At 37.5% G+C, this 24916-nt stretch overlaps 1 protein-coding gene across 1 annotated transcript in view; it reads left to right on the top strand.

Annotated features, from left to right (window-relative positions):
• TRDMT1 (tRNA aspartic acid methyltransferase 1) overlaps positions 1 to 24916 on the top strand; it is a 30135-nt gene that overhangs the window by 100 nt on the left and 5119 nt on the right. The window contains exons 2-9 of the mRNA XM_010289855.1: positions 8962 to 9071; positions 10829 to 10905; positions 12374 to 12445; positions 16235 to 16300; positions 17845 to 17914; positions 18835 to 18918; positions 19419 to 19789; positions 23890 to 23947. Coding sequence (XP_010288157.1) covers positions 8962 to 9071; positions 10829 to 10905; positions 12374 to 12445; positions 16235 to 16300; positions 17845 to 17914; positions 18835 to 18918; positions 19419 to 19789; positions 23890 to 23947 — 908 coding nt within the window. The remainder of the gene's footprint in view (positions 1 to 8961; positions 9072 to 10828; positions 10906 to 12373; positions 12446 to 16234; positions 16301 to 17844; positions 17915 to 18834; positions 18919 to 19418; positions 19790 to 23889; positions 23948 to 24916) is intronic.

The raw sequence follows: 24916 nt of genomic DNA on the forward strand, positions 1-24916 counted from the left end.
CCTGCCGCCGCAGCCCTGCAGTGCGCCTCCTCGCCCCCCCGCGAGGGCGCCATCTTCTCGATGGGACCCCGACGGCTGAGGGGAGGCTGTGGAGGACGCCATCTTCTCGATGGGGCGGGCGGATTAAGATGGCCCTTCTCTCATAGCCCCTTCCCCAGCTGGGCGTGTTGCCTCACGCCGCCGTCTTGCACAAGCACCATGTGGAAGGAAGGTGTGGGGTGGGAGGACGGCGTTGTCCCCTCATTCCAAGCCCTGGAGTCACAACCTGTGCCTCTGCAGGACAGAAGAGTGACTTCATGGTGGTGGAGCTGGTTTGGGGGGGGGCTGCGTGGGGGTGAGCAGTAAGGGAGATTGGTAACTGGGTTTTGGCTAGCAATGTCTTGCATTAGGGGTCTATGGCTGTAAGCTGAGCAATGCCTGAAAGCGTTTGTGGCCTGGTGGGTGGTACCAGGTAGCCAGAAGCACGCTGGGATGGATGTTATGGATCCATGGACCTTCTTTGGCCCAGGCAGCTACATCTGCGAAGGCTGTGATTTTGTGTTCATCAAAACATGCTCTCTCTTCTACTGACACACCCCTACTGCAAGTGGGATCGGGACCACACAGGCACGCAGCATGATACTCTGCCAAATTAGCCAGGTTATCCCATAGGCACGCACGCAGACTTGGCTTTCATGGCGTGTAATTAGGTGAATAGCTGATATGTGATCCATATATGAGACTGGTATAACACTTTCCAAATATGAAAACTGGTTTAGTGAGTTCATGCTAGACTATCTGCCCAAGTGAGTGTTTGTTTTGGTACAAGGAACCCTGGAAGTGAGTTTGCTGTATTGTTAAATGTATTGCATGCTTCTTAAAGCATGGCCTGGGTGACCTTCAGCAAGTCCTGTAGAATCTATGACTTGGCTTCCCCAAATAAAAAAATGAGCTGGGACTATTGATCTCCTTTGTAAAGTACCCTGGGCCCTGTTACTTTGAAGTACAGGTTTTAACAAATATTTGTATCATTTAAGAGAATCACCATAATAATTGTAAATCGTAATGACAATCCTTCAAATACTTCAGTCTTCATAAGCATTAGCAGACTTTCGATTATACTCTAAAACAGAGAGCATTTTCATAAAAATGTCAGGTGAAAATTTACCTTATCTTGTTATTTTTCCAGTGAGATGAGCAATATTAAAAGGTTATGCTTACAGAGTAGAATCCTTTTAGCATTGTTCATTCACTTAAAACATACTGACACTTGGCAGTGCAGCATTTTTTCTACTACCTAATTTTTACTTGAATGTGTATATATGTTTTTTATATGTATAATGTGTAAAAACACATGGTATACCAAAAGAGATACCTACATTGTTAGTGTAAATAGTCCTAACTACCTGTTGTAGGGATGCATTTTCCTTATTTCCAGAGACATCCTTAGATTATTAAGAGCAAAATAGATCTTTGTATGGAACTACAGATTTTGGAGTCTTTGTGGAATGAAGAGAGTGGTATAGCTGTAACAGTAACGCTCTACATTTCTAGTAGTCTGATTTCTGAAGTGATGGGGAACTATCTATGTATTGTAGACAATTTCCATATTTCCATAAAAAATGTGTTTCCTGAATTAGCCTATGCCATGGTCCTTCACTCAGCCATTTGTCATGTGCTGGCGTGTGTATGTATGTAACAAATATTTACTGAATGTTATCTAGCAATGTTCTTAACATGATTATAGATGTCTTGTGAATGTTTGCTAGTGTTCTGCAATAGTTAACAAATTGTAATGCCACATGTGATATCCTATGGATGGCTACCTAAGAGTGAGTCATTTACAACACAACAAAATACTTAAAAGAATGGGAATATTGTGAATGCAGCTTTAGAAGATTATCAGAATACTGTAAACATGTACCCAGTGGTAGTTACTGTGCATATGAAGGTTTGAGAGCGTATATCACCTTTATATCTTGTGTAGTTTGGATGGTGAAGGAATTAACCAATACCCTTATGTTATTTCCTGAAAGGGTAAATTTACTGCCAAACTTAACTGTTTCTGAACTTGCTGAACAAGTGCATCAGTGTCAGTGCATGTTGTAATTTCTGTTATTCTGGGCTTACATTTGACTGAAGAAATTACAGTAAGTATGAGTAGTGAGACACCTTTTTTTGTAGTAGTGCCAGCCAAAGCAAATGAAGGGACTATGTATAAGAGGAGACTTAAATTGTTAGTTGTGTAAATGACCCTAGAGAGTACTAAATGGCTAAGTACCAATTGAAATTTGCAAAGTGGATAGATGCAATGCTGTTTGCATTACAGTTGGTATAATTTTTTTTTCAAATTTGGGTGCTTATTTTTCTGAGAAGCATATGACAACTCAGCCCATAGGTGTTGTGTTGTCTTGGAAAAAGTCCAAGTCATACACTTCTAGATGAATATCTTGCTTTGAGTGTTGTTAAAGCTAATAATCAGGCAATTTGAATAAAAAGGGTTATATGCAATTTGCACTGAATTGAGTATTAATGACTGGTCAGTATATAAAACTGGTTTTGATTAGTTCAGTTGCATTCAGGAATACTGATGCAGATAGGCATTTTGATCCTTTCTGCTGTTTTCTCTTTCCAAGTCTTTTAGACATCTGGATTCAGTTTTCTTATACAATTTATAAAGGAACAAAGTAAAGTCAAGGGGCATTTAAGTATTTGCTTTTATATGGAAATCAAACAAACAAGAAAGAATGTTCCTCTGTAAGTACTTTAATAATAGGGTTTCTTTATGTTTTAGGCCTATATGTGTACATGAAACCATGCTTGAAATAAAGTCCTTCATTTTGCCAGTGCTTTCATAAACCAGATACATGAGAGATGAAGATTATGTGTAATACTTTATTTTCTTGTTGTGGTTTCTAGTGAATCTATACAGCCAAGAAAAATAATGGGAACACGTAGAAAAGAGAGAGAACATGGAATACTTCAGTGGCAGCACTCCAGGAAAGCTACTTGTTCTACAAAAGGTGTTCTGCAGTTCTGGCAAATTCTGGCTCACTGTTGGTACCTGGCCATCTTATGTAGCCAGTTTTGTGGCCAGTTAGGTTTAGCAGAGCTGGTCCAACTTGCTACTGTTCTATGAAATTGCTAGTGTTTTCAGTTGGCAAGTAGGTATTTTCCAGGAAATCTGACACTGCCTTTCTACCCTTAAGGCCTTTTTGGCTCTGATCTTTCATAAACCTAGTTTTAGGATAGCATATACTTGAGCTTGCAGGATGAGGATGTTCATTGTTTTGGCAGCTGTCATTAAAAGTAGAAGGCATTTGGCACAGAGTAGTATGCAGTTGGTTTTGAGATTGTCTGTGCATACAGTAAGAAATAATTCAATTTTAATAAATTCACAGAAGTTTATACTCTTATAATAAGTGTTTCTATATTTCTGTACATAGAAGTTACTAGTACATAGTCACATAGTTGAATCAGGTTCTTTTTGACAGTGAAAAGAAGGATATTCCTGAATTTAGATTTCAGTCCAAAACTGAAAAAGAAAAATCTTGGGGATTGTCTAGCTCTGTGTTGATACTTTAGCTGTAGATGATTCAGCATATGCAGAATTTCTAGTTTTAGGTTTTGAATGCTTTATGATAGTATTTCAAGTTTAACAGCAAAGACATGCAAAAATATACAATTTAGAAGGTTGAGCTTGATGGGAGTCTATTCATGTTCACTATTCATACTCTGGAAAGATTGAGGCAGCTAAGAGATGGGAGTACATTTCATCCCTTCCTCACACCGTGTGCTCCAAACTTTGCGAGGTTTATAAAGGTTGATGTTTAGATTATGTAGGTCTAAATCTATGATACTTTATATATATGTGTGTGTCTGTGTGTACGTATGTGTGAATATATTCTTTATATATAAAGTGCACAGTTTCTGCAGTGAAAAACACAGTGGTTTATTTTTAGAAAATCTGTGGCTACAAATTAATTTCCTTAGCAACTTTCCATCAAACAAACAGGTTGCTCTTCCTCATTCCCAACAAAACAAACTTAAACTGGCTTATTAATTTAGGCAGTTTTCCCATGAAAAATGTGTTCCAGGTCTTGGCCCTAAGTGTTTGTAATCTGCCAGGTCACTGAAAAAAGTCTCTGTGCATAAACCATGAAAGGACATCTTTTAAGAAATTACCATAATTTTGCAGTAATAACGTAGGGATATTTTTCGTCTGCAATTGTTATATTTCAATTTTATAGAATAAGAATTTGAGTCTCTTGTACTCCTGTCTTCTCAGTTTATTCACTTTATTTGATTATCTCTGTGCCTTGCACTTTATAATAAACTGGTGTGTGTGATTACACTGAACATAAGTGTGTTAGGAGGAGACACAAAGCAGACAAAACTGGCAAGCAGCTTTAGGATTCAGCACAATGCAAAACAAAAATATTGCCAGTTTGAGCAAGCTTTTACACCTAAGCTCATTTCGACATAATGCTTCTCTAAAATATAGCCATTCGTAGCACAGGATGGTGCCAGTTGTGCTATAATGTAAATTTACATAGTTTGTGTGGCTGAACGTGAACTCTGTATAAATAGAGCAGTGAAAAAAGTTGCTAAGTATCCTGTAGGAAGCAAGTATCAAGTTTACTGATAGTCGTGTTGACTGTAGCCATGGGCGATTCAGCCTAATGATGTCAGCCAAGAGCTGACAGCTCATAAATGAAATCTTTGCTCTCTGTTTTAAAAGGAAACAGGACTGACAAAACATGTGACTAATCTTCCCTTGTCCATCTGTTTCCATATACCTGTTAGAATAGATAATTGTCTGTCTCTCATTTTCCAATATGCTGAGATCCACCAAACTCTGCTCTTGGTGTAACACCATGCTCTGCTGACATTGATGATTCTATTACAAAAGTACAGTGGTGAGTATAAATCAGGTCTATGTTAATTTTAAGGTCTGCTCGAAACACATAACGAAGGGATGGATTCTGAAGAGAAAAAGGACAGATATTATAATGTCAGAAATTTTATTTTCAGTGTTTGAAGATGACTTGAAGATAACAAAGAAGATGTTTGAAGATGACCAACCCTTTGCGTTTGTTTTTTTCCAAATCAGAAGCTAAATGCACCCATCCTGTCTTTCTTTGTTTCAAATGCACCTTCCAATCATTACAGCACTGTCCCTTTCACTCGAGTGACTACTACATAGCTGAAATGGCTTGTAAGCATTGTGTATACAATAAAAGAATTGGCACCAAAGTTTGACTCCAGTATAAATAATGGTAAAAAAAAAGATTCTGTGTGGATCCTGGAGGTTTTAAGACTCAAGTGCAAAATCAGTACTTTCTTAATAGTATGATAAAAATTTGAGTTCACCTGCTTTCAGCCAAGAGAGAGGATTACAATTTAGTCTGCCTAAAAATAAACCGTAACACCTCCCTCAGTAACTTCCCCATCATGTCTGTGGCTTCCTTTTGACATACAACATCTTTCAGAAATGTGAAGTCTTGGTTCAAAAACTCAGGTGTTGAGGAACATTGCAAATCAAGTATTCCAGCAACTGCTTAGTTTCACATAGGAAATGTGTATTATTTTTCTTTAGTCTACATAAAATTAAATTCTTCTCTGCATAGTTGTAATGCTCTTAAATGGCTGTGTTTTGAAAATTGGACGTACTTGTTTGGAAAAAAAAAAAAGTCTCCAGAGCTGTGTCTGTGTTGAAGTTCTGCTATATATTCTGGAGAGTTGATTTAACATCTCACTAAGTCAGCAGTTCAGGGGCATTTTCATATTCCTGAGTTGCTTTTGTGCCTTTTGTCAGTAGGGATAGTTAAACACAGTCTTGATTCTGTTAGGTTTGTTTTGTTTTTTTTTTAGATTCTGCTTTCAGTCTTTTTTGTGATACATTCCTACAGTCATTTTCAAGTAATAAATATAATTGCTATAGCAAAATGGAGTATCAGAGTTTGACATCAAAGTTTTTTAAATTTCAGAAGTTCTTTAAAAATGTTTAATTTTCACTTTGAAATTTACACAAGCCTTTCTTTGTTAGGTTGGATGTGTGAGATCTGCTTGTCTACTCGAGCTCCTTCATGCGTTTCCAGGGTATTTCCACACAAATATGCTTAATCAGCTTTTAGAAGGAGACTGTTCTGTCACAGGAACTCCCAAGTGAGCCACAGCTTTTGAGTGAAAAGGAGGAGAAGCTTTGAAAAAATTACTAGGCCTTTGAATTGAGAAGAGAGGATGTCAGGTGGAATAGTTCAGGAAAAGTTCTTGTCCCTTTTCCATGTGGGTTAACATCTCTGGTTTAGACTGAACATTGTATTGCAAGGGGATTAAAGGGGATTCAGTAAATTCCTGTTAGCTGTGTGCTCTCTATCAGTATTTCCAGGCATTTGGGTCTGTGAAGTCCCTTCATGCAAATCCTCAGTACTTCTTTTTTCTTGTATGTATGTAGGGAGAGATTGGATTGATGCTAGTAAAAAGGATGAGCGTCTGAATCATGAGTTGTGAGAGAAAGCACACTGCCTGCATTTCCAATTGTCAATTTTAAACTATGTATTAATTTAGATAATAATTTGAGGTTCTTGTTTGTGGTTTGTTTTTTTTTTTTTCCTTCTGGAGTGCTTGGAACACGCAGTAAGGATCAGCTTCTCACGACAATGTATTTTAAAAACTGAAAGAATAAATAACAAAAGCAGTTTCTTAAACAGTACTTGAAGTTTGTTCCCATTACTTAACGTGTTACAACTTTGTTTTAAGAATATGAAGGTGTTGGTTCTTGAGTATGCTTGTAACTTGAGACAGTCAACCTGCTACGGCAATGTTCTTTTCACGCTAGATGTCAGTGTTAACGTACCTGTTCTGTAACCTCAGGTGTAGTCATTCTGTCATCCTTGTGGATACACCTGTATTTAATAACTTCGGTTACAATTTATGGTCAAAATGTCAAGACAGTAACTGCAAATAATGATTCGTATGTTCACCCTTAATAGGCGGCCGTCTGTAAATCTTTTGCTTGTGAAACTCCTATTCTTTTTGCTCTCTATTGCACTAAGTAAACCCAGGAGAACCACATTGGTCTTTGTTAAAATGTCTGCTACAATCTTTCCAATACCCAGATTTCTCTTTCATCTTAGTTTTGAACAAGGTGGTGTGGTTTAGCTCCAGCTGGAGCACCACGCAGCCACTCGCTCATTCCTCCCTGGTGGGATGGGGGAGAGAATTGGAAAAGGGAGAAAACCTGTGGGATGAGACAAAACCAGTTTAATAGGTAAAGCAAAACAAGGAATTCATTCACCACTTCCCATTGGCAGGCAGGTGTTCAGCCGTCCCCAGGAAAGCAGGGCTCCGTCATGCCGAACGGTTACTTGGGAAGACAAAGGCCGTAACTCTGAATGTCTCCCTGCTTCCTCCTTCCCTCAGTTTATATGCAGAGCATGATGCCATATGGTATGGAATATCCCTGTGGTCAGTTGGGGTCAGCTGTTCCAGCTGTGTCCCCTGCCAACTTCTTGTGCACACCCAGCCTTCTCACTGGTGGGGTGGTGTGAGAAGCAGAAAAGGCCTTGACTCTGTGTAGGCACTGCTCAGCAGTAACAAAAACACCCCTGTGTTATCAGCACTGTTTCCAGCACAAATCCAAAACATAGCCCCATACTAGCTACTGTGAAGAAAATTAACCGTCCCAACCAAAACCAGCACAGATGGCCTTGAAAACCTGAAAGATAGTAGATGGGTGATGACTGCATCACTCAAATTTAAATCTGCTGGGGATGTTAATAGTTGGTTTTTCATGCTCTCAAACTGTAAATAATTAGCTGACTAACAGTAATTCATAAGATGTCTCGTAAGGTCATTTGTTAATATGTTACTTGAGCATGTTGTGAGATTACTCAAAGATGTGGCTATTTGCCTTGTTTCTTTTGATTCACCAAATTTTTTTTAAATAGCCTGTTTTTCATCTGGGGCTTCATAATAGTGACTGTAATGTGCATTTCCTGGTAGTTGAAACTGGTTTTGTATATCAGGAAGTACAGTCACCGTTTTCTGCCTGCAGCTGTAACGGTGACCACCTGGATATCTTCCTGGATAAAAAGCCTCAGTGAAGGTATTGTGGTTAGTAATAATAACTAGTGTGGCATGATAAGCAGTGGATTAAACACTGTTCTTTTTATGTCTTTAGCTTCTGTAGAACCTATTCTGTTAACTCTAAGTTAACCATTGCTTATTTACATTCTTTTTAGTGTATTTTTCTTTCGGGATTTTAACTGTCAGTAGATTTGTTACACTGTGCTCTCTTCTTTTCAACAACACCTCTAAGTGTCCAGTAGTACTTCTGCTGATATCAAGAGAAGAGGAACTGCCAAATGTTGTCCTTCAGAGTGTTTGGTATTTTTGGGACCTTGAACTCAAAGGAGGCAGCAGTTGCATTCAAGGCCCAAGGTTTTATTGGAATATAAGCACAAATGTTTTTCAGGCAACTCTTAAAGTTTTATTGCAAGAGTAGCTGTATCTCACATGTATTTATTGGTCCCATTTTTTCACAATGAGAAGTAGTATACTTCTGAAATGGTACATTTAGTTCCTGTGAGTTGTCAGTGGCTGGAGAAGCTCAGGTGGTAGCAAGGGGACTCGGCAGGTTGACTCAGACTGTGTTGCTATAGCTAAGGAACTTGGTGGCCGCAGAGACCAACTGAGTGCAGGTGGAAGTGTTGTACAGATGCACCCTGTTTGGATTTTGTGTGACTATATCGACAGATTAAGAAGTGTGCAGTTAGCTTCCATTTTTGGATATATAAGGGAAGTATTTGTCATATGGTTAGAAACCAGCATATTTTTCATATGAAGCTTTAAAGGCAGCACAGCAGAGTTTGATAATGTAGTTTCCCTCGAGCATAGCTGTAATGCAACTGAACAAATGCATTTTTCCAAGAGCGGTAAAGAGAAGTTACATTTTTCAAATTATTTTTTTAATTTTAGAAAGCTGCACGTCTGCAGAAGTTGTTGCTGCTGTTGATGTGAACACTCTTGCCAATGAAGTTTATAAGCACAACTTTCCAAGCACTCCATTATGGGCAAAGACAATTGAGGTGAGTAACAATTATCTTTTTTGCTCTAGTATGGCATTTGTAGAAGTAAGTTGTCTTCACTATTCTTATTAGTAACAAAAGAAACAAAAAGATTTAATTTTTGTTGTTATGAATATAGCAGTTTTACAATAACTTTGATTTCTTATGCTGTGGTGGTTTATTGAAGTTAAGGGATACTCACACTGCAATCTTTTCATGAAGGTCTTCACTGCTGCATCAACAAAGGTTACGTGAATGTCAAGAGGAATGCTTACCAGCAGTAAAGGAATGGCAAAAATCATACTTTCAGATTAAAAAAATATTTTCATGTGTTCTGAAAGAATTTAATTAAATCACTTGGAGCCATGCCTTCATTTTGTCATTATAGTTAATCTGAGTAAAACACAAGAAAATATACTGGATAGGACAGTCTTGCATTTTTTTGTGGGCTCAATAGATCAAATGTTTTAGGAATTATGTCCCTTTTCCAAATTATTTGAAGAAGAGCTAGGTAAAATTGGCTTCTGTTTTAATGAGGGGCAAACTAGGCATATGGTTTTGTCTGGATTTAGTTAGGAAATACTGTATATGTCTTTTTATTATATTATTTATATCATGTTATTAATAAATACTTACATATATATAATTTTATTTTTATATATAAACATATATGTATTTATATTACAGTTTTACAACACGACAGTAAAAGATTCTGAATTTGTTTTAAGATGCCAGCTTAAGTAAGACTTAAATAGGTGGCTAAAGGTTAGATGCTATTCAGCACTCAATAATAACAGACTAAATTATAGTTTACAGTTTTATATGGGAAAAGAAGAAGAATGCTAGCTTATGCCTCCTTACAGTAGATAAGAGCAGATTTCAGTCAGCAAGATCTTCTTTAAATTTATTGGAAAAAATAACTGCTTTTGTCTAGGTTCTGTGGGCAGTTATATTTGCTATATAGATAATCCTGAAAATATGTAAGGCAGTGATTTCTTTGTCTAGCTGATAGTTACTTGATCACTATCCTTCTCTCCTCTTAATATGTTGTCCTCCTAGTGTTGCTTAAAATTTAGTTTAGAAGAACTTCTACCCGTATAATTAGTTCATGCTACGAACCTAATTCTTTTTCTCTCTGAACATTAATTTTTTTGCAGAGTAGAGCTTTCAGCCATATAATATCTTTGAGGGATTTTTACTGGGCAAAACTAGAATGAAGTAAATGTCACAGAATGCATTGATAGTGAGCTCCCAAGAGTTAACACACCCAGTCTGGACTTGCAAAAATTATTATGTTAACACCTGAGCTACTTTTCTGCTCAGATAGTTTGTCTTTTGAGAAGATCTAATATTTTTTTACCTGTTCAGAGTATGTTAATATTGTTTCTGATGTACAAAGACTTCATGTCTGAGAATAACACTTTATTTGGAGTAGGGCTGGGGAGAAATAACTAGTCAGTGTTGTGATGTTATCTACTGAAAGAACCACTACACACCTCTTGTGAAAGAATGAATAGGTAAAACCCTCAAGATTATGTATAGATGCTAACATCATTAGTGGTTTTGGTTCATATTCAAAACAGTTAATGCATATTTACATTGTACGGTTTGCCAAGGTAGAAAAGAATAAAATTTTAGGTCAAATGGGAGATTAGATAGTTTTTTGCTAGATGAAGCATATAGTGGAAGTAAAGAGGAGTAGTTAGATCTGGAAGGTGACTTACGAGTTTGCTACAATTTACAACACTCAAAATTCTTCTATTTTTTTCCTTATTCAGGGCATAACACTGAAAGAATTTGACAGATTATCTTTTGATATGATTTTGATGAGTCCTCCCTGTCAGCCATTTACAAGGTAGATATAGCACACTTTGGAGAAAAGTGCTGTTGTTACAGCATGTAAAGTGAGAAATGGTTTAAAGAGTGACACCATGTGTGGTTCATCTGTGTATCTTTCTCTTCCTAAGCAAAAATGTAGTTCTGCTCACCATGATGTTTACTGAAGTGGAAGAAATGCATCAATTTTGAATCTTACTTATTGATCACATTTCTTGTAAATTATATTTTAATTCAATATAAATCCAGTAAGCTTCTTACAGCCCTATTTTGCATACCATATTGTTCCTCTGACAGTGAAATTCAAAGATTTTGCTGTTTAGGAGTGCTTCCTTTCCTCTTAGATATCAATCTAATCTTTTCCTGGGGCAACTCCAGAACGAGGATTTGAATTTCTCACTGCTGTCTGAAACTGAGTGTAATCTGTTTTCATTTGTACACTGAAAATTGTGTGTGCACACAAATAGTTTAATCTGAGGAATATTTCTATTTCACCCAAGACTAGGAGGGTAATGCCTTTGAAATGATTTTGTGGATGGTATAGAAAAATATCTTGCTGCTTAAGAACTGAACTCACTGAGATGTTATTTGTCAGATTAGTTTCAAATTTGTATCACTTGACAGCAGTGACCAGTGGAGGTAAGATTCTAGTACCTGTACTCATGCAAAGTAGTAGCTTCATGAAAAAAGTCTGTTGATGGTGATGAAACTGCTTGTGTAAGAAAGTACATTGAATGCTCTAAGGTTAAAAAGAGATCCCTCCAAAGTGGTGCTGATCTATAAAAATGTCTTTGTGCAAACCTGTGATGTATATAGGAACCATTCCTTCAAAAATATTTTTTTATATTATGGTGAAAAGCAAAATGTGTGTATGACTAATTTAGAGACGTGCTAAAGCTCTTCTACCAAGGCTTTATTCTTTTTTAAGAACCAATACAAGTATAAGTTAGGAGAACACAGGCCTGGAATTGTTAAATTATGTTATCGTTTTTATAGCCTACATGAGCTGTCTAGTTTAATGTTACAAAATTGGTTACAAATTTATTCACAGGCAGCTCAATCCTGGAAAATGGTGAACACTGAGGCTTTAATTAATAGAAATAATTTAATATACTCAACATAAAATAGCGGGGTATTCCCAGGAGCCCAGTGGGGTTTTTTGTTCTTTCAGAGCCAAGAATCTTCAAGGGGTTTGCTGGACAAGACCAGAATGCAAAATGCTTTGCAGGCTGGGGAGTGGATTTCATTACTGAATGCTTCAATTTTAACCTCGCGGTGAGCTGATGGATTACAGGGGCAGACTTTCATCCTTAGAGCATTTCTTAGGACGCTGCCTCTGTGAGCAGGTCCTCATGTCTGTACATGATGCTTTTGCAGAATCCCGTTTTGAAACTCAGAGCAAAAAGTGTCAGTGTTCAATAGAAAAATATAAGTCAAATGTCAGTCTGCTCCAACTAATGTACAGGTGTTTCTTTATTCTTTCTTAGAATTGGCTTGCAAGGTGATGTATCTGATCCACGGACAAAGAGCTTTCTCTATATCCTTGATATTCTCCCAAGGTATAAATGAACTTGTACCTCAGTTCTTAAGTCTTTGTTGTAACTAAGTAGGTCTTTTATATTTCAGTGAGACAAGTCATCTACCCGCTTTTACAGGGATACTACTAGTACTATGTTGTATTACTTGTTTGTTTTCACATGTAGCTTACAAATACTTGTATTTTACTAATGCCATCATCATCTCATAGTTACTGTATATGCTTTCATTGTTTGATTTTCATTTTACTGTGTGTCTGTTTAAACTGTGGCTGTATCATAAATGAAAAAAATTGACTTAATTTGTTTTCAGTTCAATATCAAACTTGTACTGCAAGGAATAGGTAACATAACAGAATAGTTTGCTAATGATAACGCTAAACATGAAAATTGCTTGAATAGCAGGTTAAAAAAGCTTTGATTCAACATTTAGTCACCTTTTGAGTAGGTAACATTTGAAAGTTTGTTGAAATATGTTGTTGGCTGCACAATATGATATATCTTCTGTCCCATTCCATTCTTTCTTAAAGTGTCTATTCTGTCTTTTTGGTGCTGCTTCTAGATATCTTGGGGCAGATTGTGTATTTTTGGTTTGTAGTATAATCTCTTGTTTTGAGTAGTAATACTAAAGAATTCAAATAGCACTGCACTGTCTGAACAGTGCCTTTGTCTTTGTATTGATCTGTCATTTTTGTCTGGTCAGACCCCAGTTCCTAATAAAAGAGCCATAATTATTTGTATTATTTATGCCTTAAATTTTTAAACAGTAAGTCCAAACAGAGTGGTTTTTGCCCACCTAAACTGTTCTTACTCAGAGTGTTAAAAATCAACTCCAAGTAATGCTTGTAGTCTTTTTTGGGAAGAGATGCATAGCACTGTAAGAATCCTTCCTGGGGAAGTGGAGCAAGCAGTTGCTCAGGGAGATTACCCAGCAGAAATCTCTGCTTCTGGATTGAGATGTCCAGTGGGCACCAATTGCCATGAGCCTGAGAATTTGCATCAGTTACAATCCACCAGGCACTTACCATTCCTGGCAGTTGTGCTTCTGCTGGAGACTGGGACAGCTCTTCTCTATATATTCCTTCATTGGTTAATCTTGTTCACGGAACTGGAGGAGGAGGAAGGGAGGTTTGGCTGTCTCTTTTTTTCTTTTCTTTTTTTTTTTTTTTGTTTTTGTTTGTTTGTTTGTTTGTTTTTTAATGAATACTTTCTGCACAGGAGGAAACCAGTACCAACAACAGCCTTTCTTTCAAACTGCCATTAACACTGTGAGAAAAGGGTCTTCATCCTTCTTCCAGAAACAACTTTTCTGCAGCCAGCAAGGTTAAATGGGACCACCTCTTTGCCCTTGTCATCAGCAGATAGAGAACACAGATACAGAAGGGCTAGTGGCTTGGCTGGGATCACCTAAGAAGTCTGTGGCAGAGAGCACAGTACAGAACACAATACAGATTCGATAGCCTAGTAAGTTAGACAATTAAAAGGTAAAAAGAAAGATTGTTATTACTTCCCCACTTCTAGCAGAGGCACAAAAATAGCGAGATAATGTGAGTTTCCAAAAGTTACAAAGGATGTCTTTTCTGGAACAAGGAATGTAATTCAGTCATCCAGACTGCCCTTTCACAATGATAAATTAAAACCAGCAGATAGTGTGTAAGTTAATGATTTGTCAGAATAATAGTACCTTCCTTATCCTTAAGAGAATCCTGACCTCAGTATTCCTTTCCATTAAACTCGGACACAGTTAAGAAGCTGGCTGCCTTTGGGACGCTGTTGTGCATTAATAGGGAAATGTTGCTTCCTGGTTGCTGTGGGCTCAGCTGGATAAAAGGCAGAAGCTTTTCCTTCTCAAACCAAAGCTTTAGGCACTGCAGGACATCTGTTTTTCGTCATGACGATGCAAAGGAGCTGGGCTTGGCTATGACACTTTATCTCAACACCCCATGAGACCCTGCTGACGTGCCTTATCTCCCTTGGGCAGGCTGTTTCTTGAGGCAGTACTTAGTGTAAGCAGTCTGTAATATGTTCAAGATGGTGGCTTCTGCAGAGTTTCTCAGCTTCAATAGATTTATGTTTTACTGAGATAGTGTTTGTGTATTTTTTGGATATGACATGTTTGCCAGACATTTGAGTATGGAGTATTTCAGCCCAAAAAAGGGAAATTCTTAATATAGTAATTATCACTTTGCATTCTAAATTGGTACAGCATGTGTTTAGTTTATGGAAACTATAAAGCAGTTTTTCATTCCTTGGCTGTTCCTACCTTATGTTCGAAATATAATGAAATATCGTTGAATACTATAATGAAATATCGCTGAAACGAGGCTTAAAGTTAGCCTGGGAAGACAAATATTAGAGATATGGAAAGGACAATTTCAAGATCTGGAGATATCTGGGAAATCTTTGGAGCACCCAGCCAGCAAACAAAGTCTGACCCAAATGGTCCGGTTACTGTCTGTTTATCGTGTACAAGCCATAATCCAGGGAAATGTAATGCTGACGTCAAAGTGCTACTTATACAGACATGTTTGTAATGTTAAAACCTTCCAAGTACTTAACACATATTCTTTGTGTAGTGATTACTTATCTTGTGATCTGTTGATCCTGTATGAGCTCTTGCATTTCAGTCTATGCTCTGGATTCATTACTTTAAAAATGTTTCATGGTAGGTGATGATGATGTTGAGTGTGGGTAAGCATACCAACAGGTATATTCTCCATTCCTCTGCAGGGAATTTGGCTGCTGATGCTTTTTTCAGTTCAGTATTTTTTTCACTATTATTTTTAGTGTTTTTAAATTTGACGTAGTATCTTGTACATTTTCCAATTTCAGGTGAAATACTTTACTTCTTTGTTTCATCATGTGCATGTCTTTAATTGATGGTAGTTAAAAACATGCTAAAGGAAATTCTGCTGTGATTTGTACCAGTAGAAGTGCAAAGTCACTCACTGACTTTAAGCATGGTGGCGTTGGTATCCTGTTTCTATATGCTGTTCTGAGATCTCAGTGTGTGACAGCCATACTATGTCTACATTAGCCTTACTAGAGAGTTAATCAGTGCCAGGGAGTGTTTCCAGGGACTTGAATCTGAATCATCTATGCTTCTAAATTGTTAGAATGGTCCCTGGCACAGTTTGGGCGTGTTCCTTTCTCTAGCTATTTAATATGCTGTTTTTGGAATGAGCCTATTTCCAGAGCTTCACACTGATCTTGCTAAACCTCAGGCACCTCCTTCCTCTCCTCCTCCATCAAAATGAAAAAGTTAAGTATAGAAAATTGAGAATATCTACAGTTTGAGCTCTAAATGTTGTATTTTGTAAAGCAATTAGATGACTACTGGTTCTGATGTGTTATCGCTAAGGGTGACGTGATGTTTTGACATTGATTTCAGGTTTAAGTGCTTTAAAACAAAAGTTTTCTGTTCCATGGCTAAATAATGATCTTTTTTCCCCCGACAATTATCCTTCCTATTACAAACTCAATCTGTTGAATAATACTATGCTTTAGGAAAATGAACAGCGGTAAGCATTTTCAGAAGTACATGCATGGGGTGCGGAGGATTCCATGTGAACATAAGTAGGTTTTGTTGTTTTTTATAATTACCAGTAGTCCACATTTTTAATTCAGTTGGGAATGATTTGATCTAGGCAACCTTGAGAGTTGACGTAGCTTTTTTTTAAGGATGCTACACTGTAACAGCTAGCATAATGTGGAAATACTTTGATCTTTCTTGTAGCTGAACAAATCTGTGGATGATTGTAACATAGTTTACTCCTTGGTACTCTGATTTGTTCATCTTTTTTTTAATTGTAGGCTCCAGAAGCTTCCAAAATACCTACTTTTAGAAAACGTTAAAGGATTTGAATCTTCTTCTGCGAGGTAAAGTCTGATTTATGCAGGTTTTAATTTTTAATAAAGGATGTTTTCTTTAGAAGGGGAAGGCAGGATTTTTATATCCCAGAATTTAAGTTAACAAATTAGTGAGATGGGACAGCTAGCAGCTGTGGCTTAAAAATACTGTTTTAATTTAGGAATGAAAATCTTAGGTTGTGAAAGCAACTTGCTAAATAACTATTTATTTCTCTAAGCAGGTAGAACATGTTATAATAAGTTGAGTCTGTTGATTTTATTTGATGATCCTATGTCCTTTAGAAGGGTTAATATTAATTTTCAAAGAAAAATAACAGTAGATATAGCACTCAGAGGTTTTGGGTTTTTATCCATGACAGGAGCTCATGGTATCTTGTGTTAAGATCACAGTCCAGTGTAGAGGCTTTCTTCAGTGCCTTTGTTGATAGTAGATTATCACTGGTTCAGGGTTGCCATCAAATGGACCACAGATATAGTATGAAGACTGTATATAATCTTTGCCTGAAATATGGAAGAGGAAAGTTGTCAATAAGGTTATCTAATGACAGCAGGAGCATTCTCCTCTTCCGTGGGCGAAGCAGGAGGCAGGACATTGTGATCTTCCTTCTCCTTTTGTGCTGGAATAGAGTAGGATCTTTCCGTAGCATTCCTTAAAGCACCAAGAGAGCAGCAACCCTGCATGTTATGCTCCTTAACAAATACGGCAGGCAGCTGGGAGACATGGTCAGCTCTCTCACTGGCTGAACGTGCAGCAGTCCTCTGAACACTTGAACACTTTGGAGGTGCAGGCTGCTGCTGTAGTCCCTGCTATTCCCGAGGCTATGCCTTGCTGGCCGGTGTTTGGAACAAGTTGTAGTTCAGAAAACACCGCAGTCAAAACATTTGCTTTTTCTTACAACACTTGGAATGCAGTGTGACATACAGTGCCAGGTACAAGTCACAGCTCATGCATTTTCTATAGTTCCAGCCTAGTACAGTCTGCATAGAATAGAAAAGACAAGTCTTTTTAAGAAGACTTCCATTTCGGTGATTTTTCCACTGTTTATAAAGTACAGTCCTACCACACTGTTATTATCAAATCCACCAATTTTTGTCATCCCTTGAGTTAACCCTTTTGTTAGGCTTAACTGATGCCACGAATGTGAACAGAAGGAAGTAGTGAGCTATTCGTAGTGGTTTTAATCTGTTTTGTAATTCACAATAAAGACAATGCCTTGCCCTCCAATTATTTTCCTTGTTGACATATTGTAAGTATTCTCCTAGAGGTGGGATTTTTTTTTTTGAAGGGAGGTTTGCACTGAAGTAGATGTGAGGTACCTGTGAATGTGTAATAGTCATTTTTGACTATGCTAACACTGAACTTTGTATATTGTCTCCTCAAGTTCAGAAATAGAGGACTTCATATCTGTGATTCTCTGTCCAGTTCTTTCACTGAATGTGCTGAATGTCTTGGTACCTAAGGTGTTGCATTTAATGTGTTTTTATTTAGGATAAAAAAGGGCCTAAAGGTTCTATGAAGGGAGTAATTGCTTTTTGATTCTTTTCACTGCCAGAAATGAACTTTTGCGAACACTAGAAACCTGTGGGTTTAAATATCAAGAATTTCTCTTGTCTCCAACCTGCGTGAGTACTAACATTGCTCTAATATTATTTAACTGTTCAAACTGCAGTGAGCCCAAGGACATTTGAAAATGATCTATTGTATTAGCGAAGAAAGTCATGCCCAGAGCTGAAGATACTCTTCTGAATGAGAAAGCCATCTGGCATGACTTCTGATCTCTCATTAGTATACTGGCATAATCATATTGCTGTTTTTGTTCAGATCCTAGTCCCATATTGCTTTGCTACCATGTTTTTCAAGAAGGTATAAATTTACACCATGACCAGGAAGGTGGTTTTCCTTTCAGGCGCCTCATTGCTTCAGAAATGCTGATGCCTGTGAATTTCTCAGCACAGAAAATGTGACTCTGTCATTTGTGGGAGGAGGGGCTTTGTTTGCATGTTTCCCTGGCAACTGAAGAAAGAGTTGAGAGAGATTTCGGATTGTGCAAGACTAAATGGAATCAGCGAAGTACCGTATATATCTGAGAGAAGCTGATAGATGGTAGCTTGAAGAGGGTAGAGTTGTGGTGCATTTGTTTCATTGTTAGATGTCTTGTAATTCTTTGCTCAAAAAGGCAAGAAGACACCTTTTTGCTTTTTTTATAGAAAACAGGTAGTACCTGTCCCAAGAAATCATGATGCATGTAATTTTTCTTCTTACCTTGCATAAAAGTTTGTTTGCATTCCTGTTCGTTTACAGAGGAATTCAAAACCATGAGGTACAAAGAATAATTGCCCACTTGTTTCTTTGAAAATACCTAGGTATTGAAGTTAATAAATGTTTAGATATTATCAATTAATACTGCTATCTCTGAATTTGCAAAGTATAATAACGTGTCATAGTTTTATTACTGTATATAATGGCAAATACCTGGTATGATGCTGTAGACCACTTTTTCTCTCTATCACATGGACTAAAGGCTTGTGGATTTTGCTTACAGCTTGGCGTTCCCAATTCTAGGCTGCGATATTTTCTAATTGCAAAGCTTCACCAAGAACCATTTTCCTTTCAAGCTTCTGGTCAGGTGAGTCTATTAGTGCTACTTGAATTTGCTTTATTTCATGAAGATTGAGGGTTAAATTTTCAGTTTAGTGTTGTGTGTTGGTTAATGGAGAGAGGGATAAGTGAACAGCAGAAAAGTTAAATTCTGCCTCTCTTTTTTTTTCAGCCTGGATACTGAGTTTTCTAAGAACTGAAATGCATGCCAGTGGCTTAGATGGCTTTAAACAGTTGGGGGACAGCGGTTGATAGTGGTCTAGAAAACAACACATTCTGCTACCTTTTTCATATCCTTGGAAAAGTCTTTTGCAAAGGCAGTTATTTGCGGTTGTTAGTGACATCATTGCTGGTAGGTCAGCAAATCTTGATGCTAGCATTTTTTGAAATCTTCATGAAAATTACATTGAACAGTTACTTGCTATATTCTGAGCATCTCTGAGGAATTCTTACTGCAGAGTGTGCTGTGAAGTTGTTTACCAAATGCCATTCTTCAATTATTTTTTTTTTTTCACAATTTGTTCTTAGATATTGTCAAGATTCCCAGATCAGGATCTAGAAGACTTATTCAAGGGCAAAATCGCTGACAAAATGGGCGAAGATAGTTCTTCCTTGTGTTCTGAAGAGAAGAATCTGGATCCAAACATTGGTCCTGATTGCAGCAGCAAGAAGAGTTTACCAAAAGGGACCTTTCTTTTTAAGCTTGAAACAGTAGAAGAAATGGAAAGGAAACATGGTCAGGACAATGATTCCTCTATTCAAATGCTAAAAGATTTCTTGGAAGAGGAAAATGAAGAAATGAGTCAGTATTTCTTACCACCGAAGTCCTTATTGCGCTATGCTTTCTTGCTAGACATTGTTAAGCCCACCTGCCGGCGATCCACATGCTTTACAAAAGGGTAAGTTGCAAAGAAAACGTCATGCTGAATCATGTCCTAAAATTTTAAGTGTGTTTTTTTTTTCGCTTGTGTACTGTAAAAACAAGGAGAGCTGTTTCATAAAAAAAAACCCCAGGCCTCTGAAAACAAATCTCCTTATATAGTGTGCTTCCTGGTCCAGTGGAATGCCAGCATGAGAATCTGTCTGGCAGAACATCATGTGCCCACTCCAAAAATGTATTCACAAAAGACAGTGCCATTTGTTGTTGACCTTCACAGAAGCTTAATTACCCCTGCGGAAATATGGTTCCAGTAGACTGGTATAGTACTGAATCATTAATGAATTTCTTTATATTGCTCAATGAAGTTACAAAGTGTCATGCATGACAGATCCATTCCTCATTAAAGCTGTCTCCACTGTACATGTTATTGATTTCTTGGATTTTTCAGCTGTATAGGTCAGAATAGCTGTGGATTGGCCATATGTCATAAAACCAGTTAGATTGCTGCGTTACAAATCATATTTGATGGAGCAGAACATCAGTGCTTTTCTGTCTAGTAGTTTTCTGATTTGTACCTTGCAATTTTAAGTTTGCTGGAGGTTGGTGAGTGTTCTGAAACCCTGCAGACAACCAGTCAGGAGCTTTTCCACTGAATGCATTTGTATTGGAAAATGCCAGTTGGAGCCTGGAAGTTTCCCTGGAAGTGGGGAATGTTAATATCAGAGAATTTTTCACATTAGATTGGTGTTTTTGAATTCTCAGAATGTTTCAACAAAATAGCTTAGTTGATGAGTTAAAGCTAATTGTAACTTTTTTTTTAATTAGTAGAAATTAGACTGCCAGATTGACAGAATTCCTGCAGATTTTGTGATTTTAACTTTTTGAAAACAAAATAGCTGGGAAGAGAAAATATCAGAAGTTCAAACTCTGTGCAACAGGAAAGCCCTTCCCTCAGCTCTCATTGATACATGCTTTTTCTGCCTCCACTCTTTTGAGTTGTGGGGGAGTCAGCATCTCGTGGGATCCGTTTCTGAGCTAGAATAGTCAATAAAAACCTTAGGCCAGAATGATCTTGTACATATCTCATGTATGCCTGAAGTGTCATCAAAAATAAATTGGCCACTTGTGGTTTCACTAGAATACGTCACGGTAGATTTGTGGTCATGTTTATCAAAATCACACTGAAGGAGGCTCCTGAGTGGTTAATATGAAGTATTTATATTTAGTAGTGGGAAATCTGACACGGAACATGACTGATTCCGTTTTGCTGATGTGGAAGGAGCCAGGCCAGATAGTTGTGGTGGTTCTTCTTGGCTCAAAACGTAGAAATCTGATTTACCGTCTTTGTTCCCTTTTTTAAGAGCCTCTGGGAAGGAAGGTTTCCAACATGGTTCTCAATGTGGTCATATTTACAGCTCTGCATTAAGAGAAAGATTATAATTACATCTCAGGCTTCATCCAGATCACTTTCTGAGGCCAAGAATAAGTTGCTGCTGTATGTGTTGTAGGAGTTCTGTTTTTATGTTTCTCCAAAGCCTCAGGTTTAAGAAAGAGGACCCTGAATGCAGCAGAACAGCACTCCAAGTAGTACAAAGAATCCCTCTGCTGAGATGCCTGTCTGGTGTCTTTCATACAAGTCATACTGATCATCACCTTTGAGACTGGGAGAAAAATATCCCTCAGTTCTGATTGGTCTTCAGGTATTTCCATCAAGGTTCATGTGATGAGGATGATCTGGGTTTGTCTTCTCCAGTCCTTGCTAATTCAGGGACCTCAAACACAAATCGGTGTTTTTTGCTTTTCTGCCTTGTCATACCAGTATGCCTTCTGAAAGTGTTTGGTGCAATGTAGGGCAAAATGTAACAGCCTGTGATGCGTGAGAGATTGATCCTGTGTTCCCTTCCAACCTTGGACTCCTAGACAAATGGAAAATGATTGCTGAGTTCCTTGAGACTACAAACACCATGGCTTCTCTTAGGAATATGTTTGTGATGACTGAAGTTGGGAGAGGAGATTTTCATTTGCTCTGTCCTTTAAAATGGACAACTACTTCTTTAGATACAGTCATTCTGGACTTACTTGTAAATTCTTGATATGCTATTGAAAAGAAAAGCAATTCCTTCTAAAACAGTGTAATATTAGTTACAGAAACTCTCTCTAGCATTGTGGAAGTTGCCTTGTTGTTAGTCATAACATAGAACACAATATACCCAGAAATAATATATTATGTGTATGAAACAAAGAGTTTTCTTTTAAAGCTTATACAAATAAAGGGGAGGGGGGAATATTGAGTCAGATGAAAATTGAAGACTGTAATTTCTTAAGCCGACTTCTTTCATTATAACTGGTAATGAAATGTCAGAAAATCAATGCATCATTTTTTACTGTGGCAAAAATTCACATCTTTAATTATATTCTGAGTCTAAGGTAGGAATGTTAATTTTTCTGTAGTCAGCAGCTGCAATAATAATTAATAACAATCTAGCTAACATTGACCATCTGCCCACATTTGTGGCAAAAACCCAACATCTCCCCCTCCCTGGCCCCAAACCACTTTTACACCAACTGGATTGTTTTTTTGTGAGTTCTGTACTCAAGTGCCAATTATTTAGGCTGGAGTATTTTATATAACATGGATCCTATTAAAAGATTCTTTTCTACCAATAAAACTCTAAAATACCACTTTGAAATTTATCCTCATTTACTTATTTTGGCTTGGATATGTTAATCTGAAATACGATCAGATGCTATATAAGATCAGGATTCCTCAGTGTTATGTGTATTACATTGTTAAATTTGGTATTAGGGAATTTTCAGAATGCAACTAACCATTTAAAGGTGGTGTATTTACAACACAGTTAGATTCCATGTGTCTTTAATCTGTATCAGTGTTTAGGGCCTTTTGTTCTGATCCTAAGGGAGATTTGCAAGCACTTTATTTTAGAATTAGCGTTGCTGTCGCTGATGCTGGCAGAACTACTTGTAAGCTTTTCCAACTGAAGAAGAAATTCTCAAGATTGAGCTGTACTGGGTCATTGTGTCTGTGCTGAAGGGAGAGTATTCCTCTGTTCATTGTGGAATTAGAAAGGCTTGAAGCAAAAATTGTTTCAGTGCCTTGCTTTAGAATGGGCCCCAAATGGAGCAAAAGACCTTTATAACTGTCGTTACAGATGCGCATATAAAACTAGAGAATAGTAACTGTTAGCGGTTGATGCAGACCACATCGCTCTAATGTGAGGGATCTTTTGAAGTTCTTCCACTGTGCAGAAGCCATCTGTTGACTTGACTCAGTCTCTTTCTGTTGAGGATGTTCAAACACTATCATAGTTAGACCAGCAGAGCATGTCTCTGGAAGCCCATAATTATGTTTAAATGATAGCCTGGAAGAGACTACAGAGTAAACATGTTGTTATGCCATCAACCACAAAGCATCCAGAAAAGCTGTCACAGGGTTTTAGAATGTACGTTTGCTTGGTGTTTAGTCCCATCCCTTCCCATCCCTTCCCATCCCTTCCCATCCCTTCCCATCCCTTCCCATCCCTTCCCATCCCTTCCCATCCCTTCCCATCCCTTCCCTCTACTGCTCTGCATAGATGCTTGGCCATCTCCCATCCCTTCCCTCTGTGGAAAATCCACAAGCAACCAAAAGTTAAACCTGACTGAACCACTTTGTTCCTCACGGATTGATACAGAAGCTGGAGGCTCACGCTAATGGTCCTCCTTATAATATGGAGAGCTGATTTGAACCCCTAGGACTGTTTGGGCTTTTAACACATTTTGCCTTAATCTAAAATTGGTTTGTGCAGTGTAGATGGCCCTTTCCGGTGATGCTATGCTTGCATTCCTTGGCCTTTTGTAATTGCCTAGTTGCCTTATATAAGGCATTAGTGTGGATAAACCCTTGTGCATTGACTGCAGACTCATCCCTGGAGAGCATGTTCAGAGGCTGCTGCACTCCAGGGGTTAGCATTTTTAATAACAAGGCCTTCTGCTTTATCTATCCAGGAGGCGATTTCTTAAAGCAGAGGAACCTAAGTAACCTCCCTGCATCTTTGCAGTTGCCAGTACTATGAGGTCCAATGAAAATATTAATTTAAGATTGTTATTGTTGTTGTTAAGGTATGGACACTACGTAGAAGGGACAGGCTCAGTTCTGCAGACAGCAGTAGATGTACAGGTAAGAATGTGTAGACTAACATATGAGAATGGCTTGTTTTAAAACTTGTTTTTTTTCCTCTCTTCTGCTTTGTTCTGAATATTATAACAACTACATTTTATGACAACTGAGTTTCCACTTGATTTACTTGTCTTCCTAAATAGTTTATTCAAAGCAAGATTATATGTGTGCCACTCTCTCTGTGGAGAATGAGTCGCTATTACTTTATTATCTGTAGTGTCATATAGAGGTTTCACAGGAGTATGTGAAAACATTAAAAATTACTAATTCTGTGGATAAACTACAGTACAGTGTTGTGATTCTAGGGCTTTTTTTTTTTACACAGATGATCCAGTAAATATTGTCAAATATTTAACATGTTTGAATTTTGAAAGTATTATTTATCTTTTAAAATAAGATAATATTTTATATTAATAAGATAATATTAATAAAATTATTTTTTAAAATAATATATTATTATTTTGAAAAGTTCTACTATTGATATGAAGGTCACCACAAAGTGGTATTTTGGCATTGGGGAAGGTAAAAATAAATGTATTGGTGAATCATCATTCCAAGATGCTTTTCACAAAGCCTGTTTTGTACACAAGTACCTCCTCCTGCACTTCTGTGCTGTTCACTAATGTTGTATGCCATTTCTAAGCACAAGAACACGGCTTTGGAACTCAGAGTAATCTCAAAGTGAATGTATTAAAACAGCTGCATCCATACAGCTTAATTTGTGTGGATGGTCTGCTACTGAGTTATATTAAGTCACTATCCTGTCATTAACAAATGTTTATAGTCCTTTGACTCCCTCATTAAGTATTGGTATAGCTATGAGTTACAAACTGGAGGAAGAAAGGATGAATGCTGTCATGGCAACATTGATTTCTTTCTTGCAAGTCCTTGAGTTACTGGCTGTGAAAATACAACACTAGTCATACTTTCAATCAAAACATGCTATTGTCTTTGGCACTGTGATAATCA

The sequence above is a fragment of the Phaethon lepturus genome, unplaced genomic scaffold (genome assembly GCF_000687285.1).
Source record: "Phaethon lepturus isolate BGI_N335 unplaced genomic scaffold, ASM68728v1 scaffold3436, whole genome shotgun sequence".
Classification (NCBI taxonomy): Eukaryota; Metazoa; Chordata; class Aves; order Phaethontiformes; family Phaethontidae; genus Phaethon; species Phaethon lepturus.